The sequence below is a fragment of the Rhamphochromis sp. 'chilingali' genome, assembly GCF_963969265.1.
Source record: "Rhamphochromis sp. 'chilingali' genome assembly, chromosome: 1".
NCBI lineage: Eukaryota > Metazoa > Chordata > Actinopteri > Cichliformes > Cichlidae > Rhamphochromis > Rhamphochromis sp. 'chilingali'.
The window spans coordinates 27,441,380-27,462,425 of NC_137929.1; the positions used below are offsets into that span (position 1 = coordinate 27,441,380).

Here is a 21,046-nt window from a genome sequence, read left to right on the forward strand (position 1 = left end):
ACCTGATGAGGGTTCATCTAACTGATAATGTTTGCATAGCTGAAAACTGTTGTGCTGATTAAAGCAACACATGCTGAAGAGCAATAAAGGCTGAAATAGGCTTCATACAATAATGTGTCACGAAGCTGCCCGTGAGACATCCGTTTCTCAAAATAGAGATTCTGATGTACTTCTCCTCCAAGTACAGCAGTTCACTGAGGCCTTCCCAACTCTTATTCTCTTATTGTTCATTTTCAGGTGTTCTGTGAAGGGAGAAGTACACATATGTTATGAAATCCATCACAGGAACACTTTAACTTCTCCATCTTCTTCCAGCTGCTGTCTTTAGTGGCCGCCACAGGCCTTCATCTTACCTTAAATGAAGCATTCTCGTTTGTCACGCTGACCCTCTGCATGACCTCCTTCACATTGACACTCTCTCCAAACCATACATGAAAGCAAGTCTCACTACCATTTTGTAAACCTTCCCTTTCAATAATCTCCACCCGCTCCACCCCGGCTGTATTATCTTCTTCACCTCTCTTGTGCATTGTCCATTGCTTTCGATGGTTGACCCCAAGTATTTAAACTCATTCACAGAAGAGATGTCACCTTGCATCTCCACTCTTACACCTGCTTATTTCTTACACCTACTCGTATTCTGTTTTGCTTTTACTAACTCTCATTCCTCTTCACTCCAGAGCATACTTCCACCACTACAGGCACTCTTTTACCTGCTCTCATTATAGATCACGCTCTCATCTGCAAACATCACATGAACCCTCTTTCAAAGGGCAGAAAAAGCTTTTTTTGAGGCTGTTTTTGCTCTTTGCATAACACAGTGGGAATGTGAACTGAAACACAGAAGAGATGTCTGTGACATATCTGACTGAAAATTAATTAACTATTCATTTATTATAAATTATTTCATTTATTTCTCATTAAATCTTAAATTAGATGGAAACAATGTGCTTTAAAACACCCACACATGCACAATTTTACTTTGAAAATCACCCCAAACCTTTAAGTGTTGCTGTACTTTCCCAAACCTGATATTTCTAACACAGTTGATTTGAGTATGTGAAAATATTCTGTTCTACAGGGATACAGTTTGGACTTTTTCAGTGTGTAGTAAAATTTTATTCTGTCTTTCTGGAGGACTTTTTCCCTGCTACACTTTCTCATCCTTTGTGCCCTTGACATCCCTTTGGCTATGAAGTGTTTTTTCCAATTTCTCCTACCCACCTCACTATCTCCCTTTTTATGTCTACTTCCTGCCCTAAGGAATGTTTTTAGAGTAGCCGGTATTGTTTGGTATCCCCTCCTTCCTAACACTGACCATGTGTCGTTCCTCTCTGTGGGCCATAGCCTCCCTTATTTAATCCCTCCTAATAGCAGTCCTTATTGTTGACAAATGCTTCTTAACTTGACCAAACCATTGTATCCACAGGGGGAGAAGGGAAAGAAGGGCAAAAAAGGGCCTAAGGGCGAGAAAGGAGAACAGGGTGCCCCAGGATTAGATGCACCCTGCCCATTGGTATGTCCCAACTGTGAGCGGTCGCTCCAAACAAGGAAGGAAGGAGCTCCCTTTGGCTGTGCTGAGAACCAGAATACCACCAAAATAACCTAAATATTAAAGCGTATTACTTTCCTAATAATTCAACTGTTCAAATGCAGAACAACAACAACATTGGGTTGGGTTCGCAAGCTCACAGGGCAGCTCCTCCCTCTCCCTCCCCTTGTGTCTGTCGCAGTGGACTGATGCAGGGGGTAAGGGTCGTCCACCTCTCTCTCAGTAACACTCCGAGGTCATTTTTACAAACAGGGTTTCCGGGGATTTAAGGGTGAAAAGGGGGAACCAGGGCAGCCAGGTCTGGATGGGCTGGATGCCCCATGCCAATTGGTACAGTATTTCTCTTCTTCCTAAACCTCCTACCCATGCATGCCGCTCACCTTCAGTCATTACCGAAGCAAAACCATGCATGAATCGAGAGCCTGACGAGCATGAGCACATCTTATTTTCATCACAGTTACATTTTTGTCATCATTTTTATCAATTGCTAGAAAAACAACATTCACGTGCACATACGTCACTAACATCCTGACCGCAAGCAGCCTTTTTCTTGTTTTAGGCACACCGTTAGAAACAAAATACACAAAGTAAATAAATCTGTCCCTCTAACTGAATCCTTCATTCCTCTGAATAAAACTGCAGAAAGCATTATGCTTACTCCCTACGTCCTTCTGATTCCTCGATGAACCACTTCCCTTTTAACCTGTTGCTAACACAGACTCCTTAACTGATGAGTTACCCGTGGATCCCTCCTTTACTGTGTTAACTCTCCAACCCCTCTCTGCTTTTGTACCAATTGGGCCAGACCGTGACAAGACAAGAAATCGTTTACTCTGCTACAAATTCAGACCTACTCAATTCAAGACCTATTCGTAGAAAAATTGTCTTTTTTCTCAAATATGTTTACAAAGCTTTTGTTTCTGAAACAATGTTGTATGTTGCATGGATATTTTAACACTATGGGTGGTAATTTAAGCACTTAAAAGTATACAAGGAGTTCATTTTAAGATGCCATAGTGCTGTGTGTGTATAGGAATGAACCAGATCGAGTAAGAAAGCATTGAAAATGTCACAAAAATCATCTTTTTACATTACATCTGCATTAATTTACTCAAACCAGCTGCATTCATTTTATTTATTTTTTTTATCACACTTGCTTGATTTTCTTTATAGTGTGCCCACATCATGTTCTAAAATACAGCAGCACATATAATAAGATAAATCCTGAAAGATTTTGCTGTGTATTACATGCATGATTGAATATACTCTCTTGAGGTTGCCGTTGCATGTAATAATTTAGAATATGTTATCATAATAGTCAGTGTTGCATTTAAAAAGAAAGCAAAGAAAAGCGCTGCACAGTTCATGATTCTATTCATTTTTCCAAGCACCAGGGAAGTGCAGTAGTGTCTGTAGTGTTGCTGACTTTGATAACTTGGTTGAAGTTGTGCAACTTGCATCACCGTCTCTAAACTAGTCACAGTTGTGTCAAATTCAGCAAAATGATTATACACCACCACAGTAGGTATTACAGTCATTTTTATATTCCCCCCATATTTAGAGGTTCAAAAGTAACTGGACAGCTGTTCGATGGAACTCTCGATCTGAGGTTTTAGAGTGATGCGGATGCAGGTGAAGGAAAACTATCAGAGAGAGCAAAAACTTTGGGAGGGCGTGAACACAGAATGATTTCAAACCACACCAAAAGCACTCTCAAGGAGGCAGATAGATGTGAAAATCTACAACAAAGAGACGCTTTCATTCGTGTAAATACAGAGGGTTGCAATGCAGATTAGACTCTGACAGAAAACATCATAAATAGCCAGCACAGTCCTGCAGAAAGTCTTTAGATGGATGAAACAAAGATGAACATGTACCAGAATGATTGGAAGAGAAAAGTAAAGAAACAGCTCCTGATCTGAACTATACCACGTTCACTGTCAAACACGGTGGAGGTGGCATCGTCATGTACGGCTACCAGTGGAACGGGTCACTAGTGCAGAGTGATGATGTGACTGAGGATAGTATCTGGATGAATTCTGAGGTATACTTGGCCATACTCTCAGCTCAGATTCAGCCAAATACTGCAGCCTTACTGATGACGATGCAAATAGATGATGACCCAAAGTATATTATTCATCCTTTTTCAGAAATGGAAATGCAGCATGTGGTTCTGTCCACAGGTTCTAGACTTCAGGCTAGACTTGGATTAAAATTATGTTATTTTGTCCAGTAACTTTAGAGCCTCTGAAAATGGGGGGCTGTTGAATTAAAGCTGAAGTTTTGCTCTTCAGTCGCATATTGGCTATTTCATTTGATTTAAAACCGACTGTAGTGGTGCACAGAGGCAAAACTACACCATCCAGAAACTCATGGACCTAATAGTATATATACACAGCACTTAGCTGCATGCAGGTTGCACATCCTTAGGGTGGAAAGAGAGAACAAGTGTAATTACGTGGATGACTTGATGAAGTAGGAGAATGTTATTGTGTCACACTTTTAGATTTGTGCTCATTAACTGGATGTTCCAAAACATCTGGATACCATTTGTAATCTTTACCTCTGGCATATAGGCCACTTATTTATAACCTTTTGTCATTTATTGGCGGATACATGATCACATCTCAGCGAACCTGTCCATGCTATTTCAGATCTCATTGTTTTATTTCTTCTTTAAACAGGGCCCTGATGGTTTACCAATGCCTGGGTGCTGGCAGAAGGTAAGACGAGAACATAATTGAGTAAAATTTTATTATAAACACTGAAATTGTAATTATTATTTTTATTGATTTATCTATTAGTGCGAAATCTGTTCCCAGTATGATACTAATATTTTGCTCACCCAGTGTGAGTTTGTATTTATTTCATGTGGGTTTCAGCTTCTGTGTTTGCATGTTATGTTTCATTTATTGTGACTCGTTAGTCGTAGCAGTGTATTGCATCTGTGTGAAAACCACAGCGTACGACTCATGAACCGATGTGAAAACACCCATCCTCACGTCGCTCTCTGTTGTTGTGCTTTCCTTGCAGTGATCACTCTAACCTGAAACGCATGGAGTTTGTAAATAATGCTTCTTTTACGGTATTTATAGTTTTTTAATGGGAAAACAAGTCTAAAAGAAAAGAAGTCTGTGTGTACAATGCTACAAAAAGAGATAACTGTCCTCCCCCCCAACCCCACTGTCCGACCCCGCTGCAAGTTTCATGCTCTTTGCTGCTTCTACTCACATCGCCGTGTGGAAAAAACAACAAAAAAAACAAAAACCACGCGCGTCCGCTCTTTCACATCCACGCCGTGGTGGAGCTCAGATCCTCGGCTGGTGGCAGAACTTGTCTCTTTAGTCTTTGCATGGCTCAGACTGGAGCGTCGCAGCCCGGCCAGATTCACGGGGGGTGGTGAAAGGAGGCGTGGGAGGAGGAGGAAGTGGATGAGGTGGGATCTGGACTGGCTCCCTAACACCAAAACGCTAGGTGTTTCTGTGTTGCTTCGTCTCAACAACCTCACCACACTTTCATGCAGCACCATTCACTCAAAGACTAAAAGAAAGAAAAAAAGGACTGTGCCAAGCAGAACATTGCACCCCTGCCCTCCCCACTCCTGAAAAAGCATGAGTAGTGTACTGAAACTATATTTATATGTATTGTACATACATGTCACTGTTTTGTGGTTGCGTCATGGCTTCTGCAGAAAAAACAACACTAACAAAAAAAAGAAAAGCCTCTAGAGTTCTGAATAAGTAATTTTTTTTTTGCTTTCCTTTAATCTTCCCAAGGGAGTCACGCCATGGCTGGTAGCCTGAATGTCCCCCCAGAAAGTAAAGCTGTTGGTTATTGTTGCTTTATTGTGGTGATGCCTGCAGAGGGTACCGTATCAGCAGGTTTATCACTGTTGCACTCGCGAGGCTCACTCGGCGTCAGTGCGGTGCCTCCAAACAGGTCTCCGGACAAGAGGGGAGGGGTATGGGGTGGGTGGGTATTGGGGGGAGGTAAACTTGGCAAGCTCGCTGCACTGACAGGGAAATGAATCAGCCTCACACGGATTTGAGTTTGGACGGGCGTGCTCGGGAACCGTCTCCCAGCGCGGGAACGGACTCTGCAGGAGAGCCTCCAGGAGTCTCGCGGATCTTACGCCAAGATCAGCAGGAGCGTCTCCCTCTCCTGGCGGGCAAACGCGTGGTTTACCGAGAGCGTTGACAGAACACGATTGATCATGTTTGTTTCTTTACTATTTTTATCTCTTTCGTTTGTTAGTTTTTCACTGCCCCTCTCTCATTTTTACACATTGTTTGTATTTTATGTATAATAGCCTTTGGTGCCTCAAGCTTTTATTCATTCCTTTATCAGAAATGTACAACTTTGTATCACATTTTGAATAATTACGATGAAGTTTGTTTTCTATTTTCTTTTGTTTTTTTGTTTTCCAGAAGGGAAAGCGTTGTAAGCTGTGGGAGGATTGAAAAGCCGCACTGTTTTTCATGTATATGTTTTTACAGGATGTTGAAACCGCATGTAGCTTCGAGCTTCACCTGAGCATACATTGAGATTGCATTCATCTTAGTTGTACAGCCACTGATCGGACTCACGGTTTTAAAGAAGCTCAATATTTGTACAAAGCACATCCGAGCATCGTCTGCAGATATGCTACTTTCTCATTTTGGACTTGTACGGGATATTATTTGTACAGTGTTGTCAGTTTGCTGCATGTTCACAGTTTATTACATACGGATTTCTTAAATACTGAAAACAGGCATCAGTTTGAGGAAGTGCAGAACTTTGTTTAGTGGTCTTCAGTGAGATTTAGCCGAACACACACAGTATTTCAGATGAAGGCAGATTGTGTTGAATCTAGCCCGCCACACTGCTCTCTTCCACCTCACATTGTCTTAAATATGTTGAAAAAGTGTTACAATGCAAGAAAAGCTCAATTTGGCATTTACCGCAAACTGGTCTCCTTCCATTAGTTCACCGCAGTCTAACTGGTGGCCGGTTAACATCACATTCCTCATCAGATGGAGCAAATCAAAAAAAGTGAATTGAGCAGTAGGTTTATTTTTCACCATAGCTTATACATCCTTTCACGTTCCCTATCTTTATCTTGCCTTTTGACATGTAGGTGCTGTGTAGGGTTTTCTTCAACATTAGAATCGTTTGCTGTCAGAGCCGATGTGAAACAAAGTAAAACAAACCTGTTGTGATGCAGCAGCAGCCGCCAGTGGATCCAAAAGGATTTCCACCCACGTGGTTTCTGTGTGACGTACAGCTCATCTCACCATTTTAAAAGAATGGATGCACATCAGTGTAGGTTCTTACGGTGCTACCTGATAAGCAGGTCAACAGCAGTTGATGCGCTCTAACAGTGGCGAGAACTACACGAGCAGTTTCTTTATTGTTGTTGGAGTTTTATGTGTGTAACAATTTCAAGGGGTTTTTTGTGCATATATTTGTGTATTTTTGTCTCAGTATTTTAAGTGGTACATTATTTATTTTTCTATGATTTCTTAAATGAAGGCATTTTGGTTCTGAACAGCATTCCTTTCGGTTCTGACGTGGGTTTCCGCCGTTCATACGAAGAGTTTCGGGTCACGCTGAGGCATCGCGAATCTGCGAAGGAGCTCTGTAGTGGGGCGTCACAGATCGGTGTGTAGTCACTGTGCATTTACTTCAACTTATAGGCCTTACCATGACATACATCCGCTTTTATTAATTTTGTGTGTCAGAAAAAGCTAGTACTGAAGGCCTGAATGTTGACGGGCACAGCCAATGCAACAGTACACAGCTGAACATGACCGCCTTTTTTCTCTCTCACGCTTTCTCTTTGCATTGAATGTAGTTTGATATATGTATAGTGGATTATTAATGTACTGTGTGTGCTCATTTGGCATAAAGTGCAATTTATACTTTAGTTAATGTGTGTAACGTCAAATGCAGCTGAATTATCGCATTAAAGTGATTTCTGTAGCTACATTTGTTCGGTCATGCTACCCTTTATACCACTACCTGGGGACATTTAAAAAAAAAACAACTTTATTCACCAGAAGACAATGAAACATATGTAAACACAGACCCTCAAATTAGATCATATTTTTTTGCTTAAAGTTGCCCCTTCACTTATGTTTTTAAAGTGTTACTTCCACTGTGTCGTATTTACTATGTTTTTATTCTGTGTTTTAATTTCCAACCTTTGTTACAGTATTTGTTCTCACAAGGTGCTGTATTCTTAGCATGTGCAGCTAATTTTTTTAAATAGACTTTTTTATTTGATTGATTTTGTTTGAGTTTTGTGTTTATTTGTTGAAGTTAAAGGGTTTTTTTCCCTGCTATCAGCAGAAGTGCCAAACAGTTTGTTCCCGTATGGGTGTTCAGAGACCTGGCGAGAAGCTCCTTAATGAGTCAGCATCAAATTTTAAGAATCTGTATTCTTGTGTTGTCGCAGAAATGCCTCATGTCAGTCATTGCAACATGAGTGAGTAGGAGGAGGAGAATGGGGGAGCAGCCACAGTGCTCTTCCTCCTTGATGTTGTGAAAGACGCTGGTTTCTCATGAGGGTGTGTTGATGCTCCAATGCACAGCAGCCTTGCTGACGTAATTCTGTTGCCACATAAATGCAGACTGTAGCAAAAATTTTAAGAAAACTTCATTCTGTGACTTATTGGAGTTACGATTATAATTTTGGGGGGGTTGTGGTAAATGTTCAGTTTCTGCTCTGCATTGGTATTTCTTGTGTTTTTTTGCCCACTTGGTTGACATTTCTTTGAAGAGCCTTGTGTTCATTCACTATATTTCAAGTTGACATTACATATGACTGTACTGTTGGAGCCAAATAAACACAGTCTTTCAAATACACTAAATGGTGGACTTTCCCTTTATTTGTTGTTTCCAGATACCTGTTAAACATTTTCATCCTTTTTTTTCTTTGCTGGTTGAGCAGTTCAGGGTTGCAGGGGGCTGTAGGTTATCCCATATATATCCACATATGTCTTGTACTATGTATATAGTCATATAGTACAAGACATGGTGTAGATCCCAGACATGTTGCCAGTCTATCACATGATTAATACAGAGTGACAGTCATTCACAGTCAAATCTACATCCACGGCCACTTTAGAATCACCTATTAACCTAACATGCATGTCTATGTCAGTAGCTATTCTACCTTCGCTAACAACGACAAACTACAAGATATATTAAGTAGACATGGTCAAGATTCAAATGAAAAGGGAAGAAAGGTGTTTTTTAAGTGGCATGGTTGTTGGTACGAGAAAGGCTGTCTAGGTATTTGAGAGACTGCTGATCTTCTGGGATTTCCCACAAAACCATCACTAGGGTTTACAGAAAATGGTCTAAATATCAGTGGTGGAAGTTCTCTGGGTGAAAATGACTTGTTGATGCCAGACGTCAGAGGAGAACAACAGGCAACAGTAACTCAAATAATCTGGTTACAACTGATGTTTGCAGAAGAGCATCTCTGAATGCACAACCACTCAAATCTTGAAGCAGATGGGGCGCAGCAGCAGAAGACCACATCTTGTGTAAGTCCTTTTAGCTACAAAAAGGAAACTGAGGCTACAATTCATACAAGCTCACCAATATTGAACAACAGAATACTGGAAAAACATCACTTGGTCAGATGAGTCTTGATTTCTTTGATGACATTGGGATAGTTGGGCCAGAATTTGGTGTAAACAACATGAACCATGGATCCACATAGAGCAACTGCATAAAAGTTTAATTGAAGTGGATGAACATTAAGGTTACATGCGTGGTCATTTTGCAGTCTTGTTCCAAGCAAATAAACAATTTACTGGTGTCCTACCTGAATGTTACAAACAAGCTGAACAGTGCTGACTGCTATATTGTGCATGTCCGAATTTACAACATTATCATTTAGTTCCCTCAGTAAGTTTATACAGGTACACATGCACAACATGTTTTTAACCAGTGATTTATTCAATGATTCAATTGTTTAAATAAATTAAACATTTGACTCATTCTCATACTGAAACTGAAACATCTATACCTGACACCTTACCTCTAGTGCATTTAAAAAAATTAGTTTGTCTATATTATTTTATGTATGCACATTCAGAATTGTCCATGAGTATATTTTTATCCATGTATTTGAAGGTATTATTTCTCAATTCAAAAGAAGTAAAAACAGGTGTGTTGTTTTCATCCAGGTCTTTGCAGAAACGGCTCAGCCTGAGGCTTTCAAGACGGTATGTTGTTTACAGATTGTGTGTGTGTGTGTGTGTGTGTGTGTGTGTGTGTGTGTGTGTGTGTGTGTGTGTGTGTGTGTGTGTGTGTGTGTGTGTGTGTTTTTAATGCTTGAAACTTTTACCCGTGAAAGTGTAGGCTAGCTTGCGAAGTTTGAGCATTTTTGACCACTTTCAGTTTCCATACAGCTCTGCAGCGCGAGCGCCGCGCCAGCTGCGGTACAGTAGTGCACTTGCGCGCGTATAAAGCGGGGCTCTGTCGGCTCGAGCAGATGTTCGTCGAGCTTCGTCCAGCTGGACTACATCAAGATGTCCGCTGAGAGATTTGAGAAAAAGGAGACTATAGACCTGAGGAAAAAATATATTGGGTGAGATAATTGCTCTCATTTGACAAAAGCAGGATTCCAAATTAATGTGGCAGTGGTCAAAAAGTGTAAGATACTAGAAAAACAATTAAAAAGTTTAATTTCGAGAATATCTGTGACATTTTAGCTATTGTATATATTTGTGGGTGTTTAAATGTATCCTACTATTTGACTTTTAATATGTATATTACATACATTAATATAATACAATATACAATAACTGGAATGAGTAGTAGTTCCTTTGTGTGTCTCTTAGGAATTTCACTGTTGTGTCCATGACTCATAATCTTTTTATCACAACATGAAAACCTACAGCTGCCCCAGCACGCTCCTACACATGTCACTATTCTGTTTTTTCTCTGCTGCAGGCCATCTTGTAAGATTTTTTTCAGCCATGACCCAATCAAGATTGTGGGAGCCAAAGGCCAGTATATGTATGATGAGAAAGGACAGCACTACCTGGACTGCATCAACAATGTGGCTCATGGTAAACACACATGCACTAGTGTATATACACAAAGTACACTGAAAGAAAGCAGCCAGCGCTGAAGTACCACTTTTTATCCCTGTGATGGTGTCACACCACAACAGCAAAACAAGAAGTTTATTATTACATATAGACCTATAACCAGGAACTCTAATTCAATCTTCCTTTTCTCAGTGGGCCACTGTCATCCTGATGTGGTGAAGGCAGGAGCTCAGCAAATGGAACTACTCAACACTAACTCGCGCTTCCTGCACGACAACCTTGTCCTGTATGCCCAGAGGCTGCAGGCCACGCTGCCTGACAAGCTGGCTGTTTGCTACTTTGTCAACTCCGGGTATGTTTACATGTTTTCACTAAACAACAAAAGGCAGCATGATGGAAGATAAGCCAGGTGTGTTTTTTTACTTGGGTGTGGATCACTGTGGGGAGGATAGAGGAGGCAGATGACGGGAGACCTAAATTTACTTTGATGATTATGCCTGGTGTGAACATGAGCCATAAAAGTCCTGCTGTGTCCTCAAATTACAGAGAAGCTCAAAACCCTGTAAAAAAGACTGCAGTGCAATCATACAGTCCTGTCAGCATTCAAGGAATATAGAAGCCTGTATGAGTGGAGGAATACCCCAAATGCTGAGGATCAGATTGCACGGTTTCATAACCTGTTGTTTGTCTAGATTTCTAATGTGTACGCTACATTAAGCAGACTATTGTTAGTCTGCTTAACAGCTGACTGAAAGTCGAGAAAATAAAAAGGTTCCGGGTGCCCTATTTACACCCTTTGCCCCAGTTCAGGAGAAGAATTATCTGCTCCGGGGCAATAACATTGTAGATAGTAATCCATATACCCTCAGACAGTATTTATCGCTACGATGGGGATATAAATGCTTCGAGAAAGCTTACCTGATATAAATCTGGCATAACACAGGCCTTATTAAGGTGTGTGCAGTAGTACAAAAGTACACCTGTGTCCACTGAAGACATTTCTGAATTTATGGTTTGTCTTCCTTAGTTTAGGAGTGGAGAGCTCTTTAACCCTCTCAAGGCAGGCGTTGCAGATTTGCAACAGTTAAAAACTAACTTGATTACCCCACATACATATTTTATGATTTTTTTTTTACTCGGAAGTACCACTGCAGGACTTGGTTGTGCATTAGCAACAAAAAGTTTAATAAAACCAGAGGCACCAAGCCTTTAAAATAACAGACAAATGGGGCAAAGACCCTTGAATTAGTAAAAATGTCTTCATGTGATTTCATAGAGAGGTAAAGAAGCCCCACTAAGTTTTTACAATTAGCCTTGCATGACCTCACGGTGGGAACTGAAACAGCAAACTCCCTCTGACGTTCAAGTGATATCAGTGGTTTCACCTGTGTATTTTGTGGTGACTGAGTAACTCAAAGTAACCCTTGCCTGTTTGAACTTCAGCTCCGAAGCCAACGACCTGGCTCTCCGACTAGCACGGCAATACACAGGCCACAAAGATATCATCACTTTGGAAAAGTAAGTGCTGCCGTCAACCAGTCATTCTACAGAAAAAAACCTGGCGAATGAAAACAACAGTGATAATGAGCTGGTAAAAGTCTTACTAGTTAGTGGTTTGTAGCGCCGTGTGGCGAAAGGAGCTGGGTCTTCATGTGTCAGTGTTTTAATAGAATTTACTGCTTTGGCCCACAGTTTTCTTTGTTTGCAGTGCGTACCATGGCCACGTCTCATCGCTCATTGACATCAGTCCATATAAGTTCCACCAGCTGTCAGATACTGAGCAGAATCAATTTGTCCATGTGGTGAGTGCTTTTTCTCTCCCCGGCTGCCTGCGTGCACACTATTAAAACACCATAACTCAACTTGCTCCGCTGGGCTTTGGCAGCCTACTGAGTGTGCACCATGCATGCGTGTGCATATGTGTAGATAAAAGAGACACAGAATGAGACAGAGAAATAGAATGAAAGGGGTCTTTTTCTGCAGATTCAACAGGGTGTAATGTAAGTGGCTCTGAATAAGAGAGCAGCTTGCTGTCAGAGGCATATGTTGAGGAACACAGACAGTGAGAAGAATGGCAAACAAAAAAAGGAGATTATTAACCAAAAATCCTACAATGGTACTCAGGAGAAAGATTAAAATCCCCACAAAGAGGTAATTTTATCTCCAGACTGTTAGATTATTGTGGTCTTTTCCTTTTTTGAGGGTCTTTTGGAGTTTCTGTTTGGAAAATTAAAGCTCAAAAATGGGTTTTTTTTTACTTTTACAACAAGACATCCAGTGCACTGTGACCTAAAATCGTGAAATAATTTACAGTTTCTGAAACTAGAATTTGTTTCAAGATTTTCGGTTAAAAAAAATAAATACATTAAACATAGTAAATAATACAAAATTATGTCTTTTTCATCATTTAATGAGAACTTTAGGGATAAATTACACCTAAAGTACCACAATGAATTTAAGGGCTGTACTGTGTGCTGCTGTGGTGCATTCTGGGAATTGTGGAATGGGGTTTCCCTCATATTTCAGCTAAAACTCCAGATGAAAAAGAAGGAAAGGAACAAATCGCTTGGTTTAGTAGGAAATGAGTTCTCCAGCGATCTGAATAACACTGATCTCCATGTGCAGCTGACAGAGGCAATGTATAAAATGCAACACAGAAAAATAAAATAAAAATAAATTCATATATAGATATAGACAGTATTCCTTCACTCACATAAAGAGCTGCTTATCCACTTTTATCTAAACTTTTTTTAATATAATACGTAATTCAGCCACATGTTAGGTTTACTTAAAACCCATTAAGAATCCAGTTGGATTTGTGAATACCTTTGTAATATTTAACCATTTCTTGTCTCCTGCAGGCTTCCAGTCCAGATGTGTACAGAGGGAAACACAGAGCAGACCACCCTGATCCTGCCTCCGCGTATGCAGATGAAGTCAAAGATATAATAAACAAAGCTCACAAGAAAGGAGGCAAGGTACAGTTAATGAGAAGAAGCTAGCAATCCCAGGAAAAGCGTGAAAGCTGTGCATTGTTATAGAGCCAGTATTCAAATGCTATAGTGTGATTACAGGACCATGACACTAAGCAAGGACACAGCAGATGACTAAGAATGATTCTCAGCAGACTGTTAAGAGTTGTTCATTTTTGTCCACATGGACCTGTAACTACCTCCTCTCTCTTGTTTTGAACAGCCAACTGTAAAGGGAAGTACTCAGGGTCAAAGATGACAGGATACATCCACTTGTTTTCTGTTTATCCGTCTGGCTTTATCTGGATATGTTTGTTCTCTTGTGCAGATTGCTGCTTTTATTGCTGAGTCACTGCAGAGCTGTGGTGGGCAGGTCATTCCCCCTGTGGGTTACTTCCAGCAAGTGGCACAGTATGTACCCAAGAAATCACACTCCTGACAACCTGAGTCTACCCCTGCCCACGCTGATTACTCTGCCCCTCTACAGGCACGTCCGTGAAGCGGGGGGCGTTTTTATCGCAGATGAAGTCCAAGTGGGCTTTGGGAGAGTAGGCTCCCACTTCTGGGCCTTCCAGCTTCAGGGAGAGGACTTTGTGCCCGACATTGTCACGATGGGAAAACCCATTGGCAACGGCCACCCCATGTCATGTGTGGTCACGACCAAAGAGGTGGCAGAGGCCTTCATGTCATCTGGAATGGAGTACTTCAATACAGTAAGAGTCTTATGCATGAACATCTGTGCAAGTGATAATAAATGAAAGCTATTTAAAAAGTTGCATACATGTTTTAACATAAAAGCACAAAAAGATTGCATTACATGATATTTGCTTTCCCTCCCAAGTTCACCAGAATTGCTGCTGACCTGTCCTCATCTTCTGTGTTTTTGTCCAGAGCTTCCAAGCACATCCACACATCTGTTTTTCCCATGTTGTGGAAATATGCTGCATTCAAGCCAGCCTGTTTTTCTCATTGAGTCTTGATTTGTAATTATTTCCCATGAAAAAAAACAAAACTAGGATGTATTTTCATCAGAAAATGAGTTTCTCTTTTGTTACCAGACATACATTAAAAAATAAATAAATCACTGCTCATGTGCTATCTAGACAGGTATGTGTTTAACATACTGTATGAAACCTTTATGGAGAGTAGGGTGTAGCAGATTTTCAGATTGATGGGAAATGTGAACTTGATCTCGGTGTCATCTTTCCTCTGTGTGTTGCTTATCTGTGGCCTCAGTTTGGTGGTAATCCAGTGTCGTGTGCCATCGGTCTGGCCGTCCTAGACGTGATTGAGAAAGAGGATCTGCAGGGCAACGCACTGCGTGTGGGGCAATACCTCACCAGTCTGCTGGAGAAGCAGAAAGAGAAGCACCTGCTGATCGGAGATATCAGGTGCGCTTACACAGCATGTGACACAGTGCAACATCAGATAAGCTGTCCACGTACTTTAGAACTAATCCTTTAGCAGTCTTTAACACCACACTATGCTGTGTTCCTATAAATCCTGGCTAAACGTGCAACCTAGTGACTTCACAGGGAAGTGTTGCTCTGAAAATTATTTAGAAATAAAAACAATACATGCAAAATTAACACCTTACAAACCCTGATGGTGTCACATCCTGCAGGGGTCGTGGTCTCTTTGTAGGCGTGGAGCTCGTCAGGGACAGGCTGAAGCTCACTCCTGCCACAGCAGAGGCACAGGAAGTCATATATAGGTAAGTTTAAATGTGGAAACTCATCATCATGATCATAATCTTTATTTATATAGCACTTTAAAACAACCACAGCTGACACAAAGTGCTGTACATTGGAACTAAATAATAAAATAAGATATAAATAAAAGCCAAATAAAAAAAAGTAAAACAATTCATTAGTTTTTTTAATAATTAATTTAATTACAAGAGAAACTAAGTTTTACCTAAAGCCAAAGAATAAAAATGGGTTTTAAGTCGTGTTTAAGTTAAGGGGCCTCTCAACCCTGGGGACATGCACCAGTACCGGGCTGTGAGAGTTGAGGCACTGGTGTGAAATTTATGGTTTTCAATGGTGTTATTGTTATTTTCGTTATCGTTTTTATCATTAACTTTGTTTCCCTGGGTCTTTTCCTGTGTGTTATGAGCAAATCTTCTTTTTTTTTTGGTACTGGCACTGGTTTTATTTTGTTGTATTTATCCACGACACCTTAAAGTCTGGTCGGTGAAAATATTGTCAGACATAAACCGGTCTGTGGCGCATATAAGGTTGGGGACCGCTGTCCTAGGTCTCAGTACTGCCAGGAGCAGCTGGTCAGCTGACCTAAGAGACCAACAGGGTGTGTAGGGATGAAGAAGCTCAGAGAGGTAAGGCGGGGCAAGATCGTGAAACCATTTAAAAACAAATGGTTTCACAAAAAATGAACTCTGAAAGACACAGGCAGCCAGTGCAGTGAGGCCAGCACAGAGGTCATATTCTCTCTTTTACCAGTTCCTGTTAACAGTCGTGCAGCTGCAGACGTAAGACCAACCACTGACTGACCCCCACATAAAGTGAATTACAGTAGTCCAGACGGGATTACTCAGATTAAAGTATGTGAGTAATCAGCAATACCATATTATATAATCAAACAGACTGCTTATATTATTCTGTACTGAGGATGGTTTTCAGTGGTTATGCTTCTGCAGTCCAATCATACAGTATATCACACAACAAAACAAGACTTATGAACCTAAGTAAGAATTAAAAATAAAGAGCGATAATAAAACCTGCATTGCTTACATGTATAAGTGACAGTAACAGTTTATTATCACCTCCTCCTCCTCCTCCTCTGGCTCTCTTAATGAATAATCCTTTACACAATGTACCCATGTGTGAAAGCACTGCATAATAAACCACTGTAACAATTTGAGTTCACACAAACGGCACTGAGCTCCACGAGGACTATTTTGTTCTTCCTGTCAGCTTGAAAGCTGCGTTTATTAATGAGACACAAGCGTGTAAGGCCTCATTAACACGCAAACTTGGCTTTCACATGACTGAGGTTGCAATCATACATGGACATCAAATAATGCTACTCCTGTCACACGGCACCTCAAGGTGTCTGTGCGTCAGTGCATCAGCATTAAAAAATGCTGATTAAGCATTAAAAAAACAGTGCAATAAAAAATTGCACTGTTTTAGAGACCTATAAAGTGTACAATATTGGAGGTGTGTCAGCGGTGTGAGTTGGAAGTTTGTCAGTCAGGTTTGTGTTCTGTTTGCAACTTTTTGTTTTTGTTTTCACTCACTGATTCATCTATGGGCAGTGGAGTGCAGTGGTTAGCACTGCTGCCTCACAACAAAAAGGTTCTGGGTTCAAATCTGATGCTTAGCTGCAGCATTTCTGTGTGGACTGTGCATCTTTTCCCTGTGCCTTGTTTGGTTTCACTCCAGCTGGTTTGGCTTCTTTCCGTAGTCCAGAGACATGCTCAGTAGGTTAAATAGCAATAGGTGTGCCTATGAGACTGAGGGTGTGTGGTTCTCTGTCTGTCTGGTGATCTCCCTCAATCAACCCTAAGCTGGAGAAGTGGTTAAGAAGATGTATGAATGAACAGTTCACTTTTGTTTTCACTTGATTTCTATTCTACTGCTTTAAGTGAGAATATGTGCAGTCAACAGCAACAGAGTGCTAAAAGGTTGATAACTTCTCCCAGGCTAAAGGAACAGCACATTCTTCTCAGTGCTGACGGACCTCATCGCAACGTGCTCAAGTTCAAGCCCCCAATGTGCTTCACTACAGAAGATGCTGAGCTGGTCGTGGAGAAAATCGATGTCATTCTCACAGGTATTTCCTTTTCCCCCCCTTTGTGGCTTGTGTACTACTAGAAAGGGTCAAAGTGTATAAGTAAACTCTTAATCATACAGTGTGTTTTATTATGTTTGTTTCCAGAACTGGAGGAAGCATTGGACCTGAAGCTGAACAACACACTGGCTGTAGAAAATGAAAGCAATAAAAGGAAAGTAAGTTTGACTTTGCTGATTATCAAAAAGTTTTTTTTTTTAATGAAAGTGTTCATGATTTTGCTGTCACCGGTTTTCATTTTGACTTTATTTCTTTACAATTTTTACGTGAAGCTGCTGACTGATGAAAACGGGCACAGTGGCGTGCTACACAGCAAAGGAAGCCGTCAAGGGTCTCCTCAACAAACCAAACAAAGCAAACGCCTCAGGACATAAAGCCGCCTGTGAACAAACACAAGAACCGACACAGGTGGCACATCTCTAGAGTTAAAGGGCCGTAATTTGATGATAAATGTTTTTATATTGATAATATACTGCATATTAATTAGATTGTCTTCTCAGGTATTTTTTTAATATTTGCATAATAGCATGTTTTTAGCTAGCTGCATAAAAATGTACCTTATTATGTGACTTAGCAGGGTACAAGAGCCTTATTCACGATATCAGGGAATCATAAATGGATCAATCTAAACATGTAGATCTGAAAATATGCATCAGTATCTTTGTGTGCCTTTAGCATTAAAAATACGGCCTTGCAAAGGCCATTACATGTTTTTACAGAGAAGTAACTGAACTGTAAATGCTGTGCAAATGCTCAGATGTTTCTTGTATGACTGTCTTGTTACTACCTCTGTCCTACTCCATTGACTGCAGATGAAAATTAACATGTATGGCTAAATCTGGAATATTTATATGACAAATTTAAGCACTCATGTTAATTAATATGCTTTGTCCCTTCTAAATATACACAAACATAAGTCCAGGAAACACCATTACCTGATGATCCTGTGATGCCATCTTCTGGAGGGAAAATGAAATGTGTCATATCTCCTGAACACTGCATATGCAAAGACGCCACATTGTTTGGCTGCTGATGTAAACTTGAGTTTAACAATCTTCTCAAAAATTCTGAGCATTAATTTTCTATTTAATCATTTACATTAAGTAGAAATCAAATCAAAGAAATTCAGAATCTGGATGAATGTGATTTTAAACAATGCCTTGTCCTATTAAACCGACTTCAACAGCACATAACAACCATGAGAAGGTGTGAAAAGGACAGTTTATTTCACCATCTTGTACAAAAATGCAACTGTGACAGGTTCAAGGCTTTCAAGGTTCATAGTTTTCTATACAAAAACGTACATGTGTAATATCACTCAGGCACCCATGTAAGTGGTTCACACAGTGCAAGTCCTAATTAGAAATTGGTGATTTTGTCCCATCAATGTTTGGCAGCTTCCTCTCCCTTCTTCCTTCTCTAGGTTCATTTCTCCTACTCCTCAGAACATGCTGGCTTTATCAACATGGCAAAATCATTAATGATGCTGTGCCTGCACGACATGTTCAGGTGGCAGAGTGTTGAATTTAAGCTGCTAAAGACCTTCTGCTCCACCAGCTTCATAGGAGGTTAAGAGAAAGTGGGAAAGGAAGTTACAAAACAAAGACAAAACCAGTGTGTCAGTGTAGTTTGGTCTAATTTCTTGAGCAAGGTCAGTGCTTTCAGTCCTTAATGGTTGTCGATGAAGGGTTGGCTGTATCCACAAACAGAACTGCATGTAAGTTTTCCACATAATTAATATCCTCTTCATTTGAATTTGCTTATTGCAAGTCTAGCCCATGAGATATCCCCTGAAAAGACAAATTAGCACAAATTAGACAACAGCTACAAAGAAGTACAATCAACAACTCAGTCTCCCCTTTAGACAGCTTTGTAAGCTCAGATTGGACAACAAGTATTTGACACGTGGGTCTGGATTCGATAGATTCGAGCTTCGACTTACGGCAGCTTCATGCGCATGAACACTCGGGCCATGAAGAAGCTGAGGAGCACGCTGACAAATCCAATGAAAAGCAGCAGGAAGCGGTTGAGTTTGGGAATGTTGGGTGCATTGGAGCGGTCCAGGATTATAAAGCCCAGGCCTCCCATTGTGAACAGGAAGCTGGATGCTAGTCCTTCCATAATGTACTGACCGTTTACTCTGGAAAACACATCAATAGGATTCAGCTTCAAATCTTTAGACTGTGTTTTAATTCCAAAAATCTTACACGCACCTGTAGGCCAAGAAGGCAACCGGTCTCTGGTGTCCATGCTCATCAGTCATTGAACCCACACTCGGTGGCTCTACGATGACGTCGTAGATGATACCTGTGCAGTGAATGGAGGAAAAAAAAAGGTTGAATTCATAATTAATTAAGTTTAAGGTAAAGTCTGAGCAGTGAGAGCGCTGACTGAACAGAGAGGTGATAATCACCATAACATCAGTGATCAACAACAACTACAGCAAGATAAAGACAAAGTAAACTACAGATATTCAGTTAGTTTAAGGTAGGCTAGTTTGTTAGCCCTCTATTCTCTTATATTGTTTTGTGATGTATTACACGCTGGTTTACAAGCGCAACAAAACCCCGCAAATCTAACAACGCAACAAAAGCACGTAACTGAGTATTGGCATTAAATACTACACTGATAACATCAAATGCAACACAGAATTATCTGGCTAGCCTTCAGGCTTTTACGTTAGCTTAGCATTTACCTCCAGTGATGAGAAAGTAGGACACAATAACGATCGCATAGACAGTCATGGCCGACGGCATGTGCAGCCATGACGGTTTCTTCAGTTTTATGTTTGGACATTCAAGCACAGCAAAAGGTATACTGTATAAAGTCTCCATGGTGTATGAAAATATTTCCAGTCACCACAGTAGAGGACCTCTCCGCCGCTGAATGCGCAGGCGCAAACACTCGGTTGACGTGTCCCGGAAGTACATTTTTTTTCAGCCAACTAGGCGTTAATATTTTTTAAAGGGATTTTTTTTTTGTCATTTACTACTAGCATTAAAAACATATTGCATTTATAGTTACATTAACCCGATTTTATTTAAGAATCAATCAATAAAATATATATATATGTTGGGTAAGGCCAATCTTTTACTGTTTCGTTTCTTAAAGAGACAGTAATCTTTTAGAGGGTTTATTTAAGTGCACAGCTTTGTTGAATGAAACCTTACCACCCAAAACGCTCCTATGTAACCAGTTTCATTCATTTTTATTGACACTTCACTGCATTTAAATATTTCATTATTTTCATTAGTTAAAGTTTTAGCTTCTTCTTCTTTTCTTCTTTTTTTTTTATTCCAGCGCAGTTGTGGTGTGGAGCACCTACAATTTCGTTGTGCATGTACAATGACAATAAAGGGATATACTCATCTATTCTATTCTTATGTTTTTTCCCCTTCACTGCGAAAGTCAACATGATCATGCTTTAATGGTCCTTATTCATCCAGGCATTTAATCATTTCGAGTGCCTTCATTGGAGGACACAGCAGAGGACGAGTTATTAATTTGTTTGGTGTTACAAGACCAAGCATCCATTCAAGATACACATGCATAATGCCACAATATACATTTGTTTTACTATGACTGCCACCAAAGGAGTTCTTGAGTGATACCTTGGATTGTTGCTTTTAAACAGTCACACATCTGATTAGCATCCT

General features: G+C 40.4%; 3 protein-coding genes across 9 annotated transcripts in view; 2 read left to right on the forward strand and 1 right to left on the reverse strand.

Moving 5' to 3' along the window:
- The window catches only part of col25a1 (collagen type XXV alpha 1 chain), a 157,925-nt gene extending 149,532 nt beyond the window's left edge, over positions 1–8,393 (forward strand). For 6 of the 7 annotated variants that reach the window (XM_080883674.1, XM_080883669.1, XM_080883673.1 and 3 more), the window contains 3 exons: positions 1,430–1,516; positions 4,237–4,275; positions 4,586–8,393. In XM_080883674.1, the coding sequence (XP_080739800.1) occupies positions 1,430–1,516; positions 4,237–4,275; positions 4,586–4,588 (129 nt within the window). In that variant the 3' untranslated portion in view covers positions 4,589–8,393. Of the gene's footprint in view, positions 1–1,429; positions 1,517–1,804; positions 1,883–4,236; positions 4,276–4,585 lie in introns of all 7 variants that reach the window. The other variant, XM_080883675.1, reaches the window with a different exon arrangement.
- A 1,500-nt stretch (positions 8,394–9,893) lies between these two features.
- Positions 9,894–19,117, forward strand: etnppl (ethanolamine-phosphate phospho-lyase). The gene is made up of 13 exons (XM_080880232.1): positions 9,894–10,136; positions 10,502–10,620; positions 10,795–10,954; positions 12,046–12,120; positions 12,311–12,404; positions 13,464–13,580; positions 13,903–13,985; positions 14,062–14,287; positions 14,811–14,965; positions 15,199–15,288; positions 17,242–17,372; positions 17,478–17,548; positions 17,663–19,117. Exons 1-13 carry the CDS (start codon positions 10,078–10,080, stop codon positions 17,762–17,764), a joined length of 1,482 nt encoding a protein of 493 aa, XP_080736358.1. The 5' UTR covers positions 9,894–10,077; the 3' UTR covers positions 17,765–19,117.
- On the reverse strand, positions 18,594–20,296 carry ostc (oligosaccharyltransferase complex subunit). The gene is made up of 4 exons (XM_080880243.1): positions 20,086–20,296; positions 19,604–19,697; positions 19,333–19,530; positions 18,594–19,180 (listed from the first exon to the last, which is right to left on the reverse strand). Exons 1-4 carry the CDS (start codon positions 20,222–20,224, stop codon positions 19,162–19,164), a joined length of 450 nt encoding a protein of 149 aa, XP_080736369.1. The 5' UTR covers positions 20,225–20,296; the 3' UTR covers positions 18,594–19,161.
- Between the last annotated feature and the right edge of the window lie 750 nt (positions 20,297–21,046).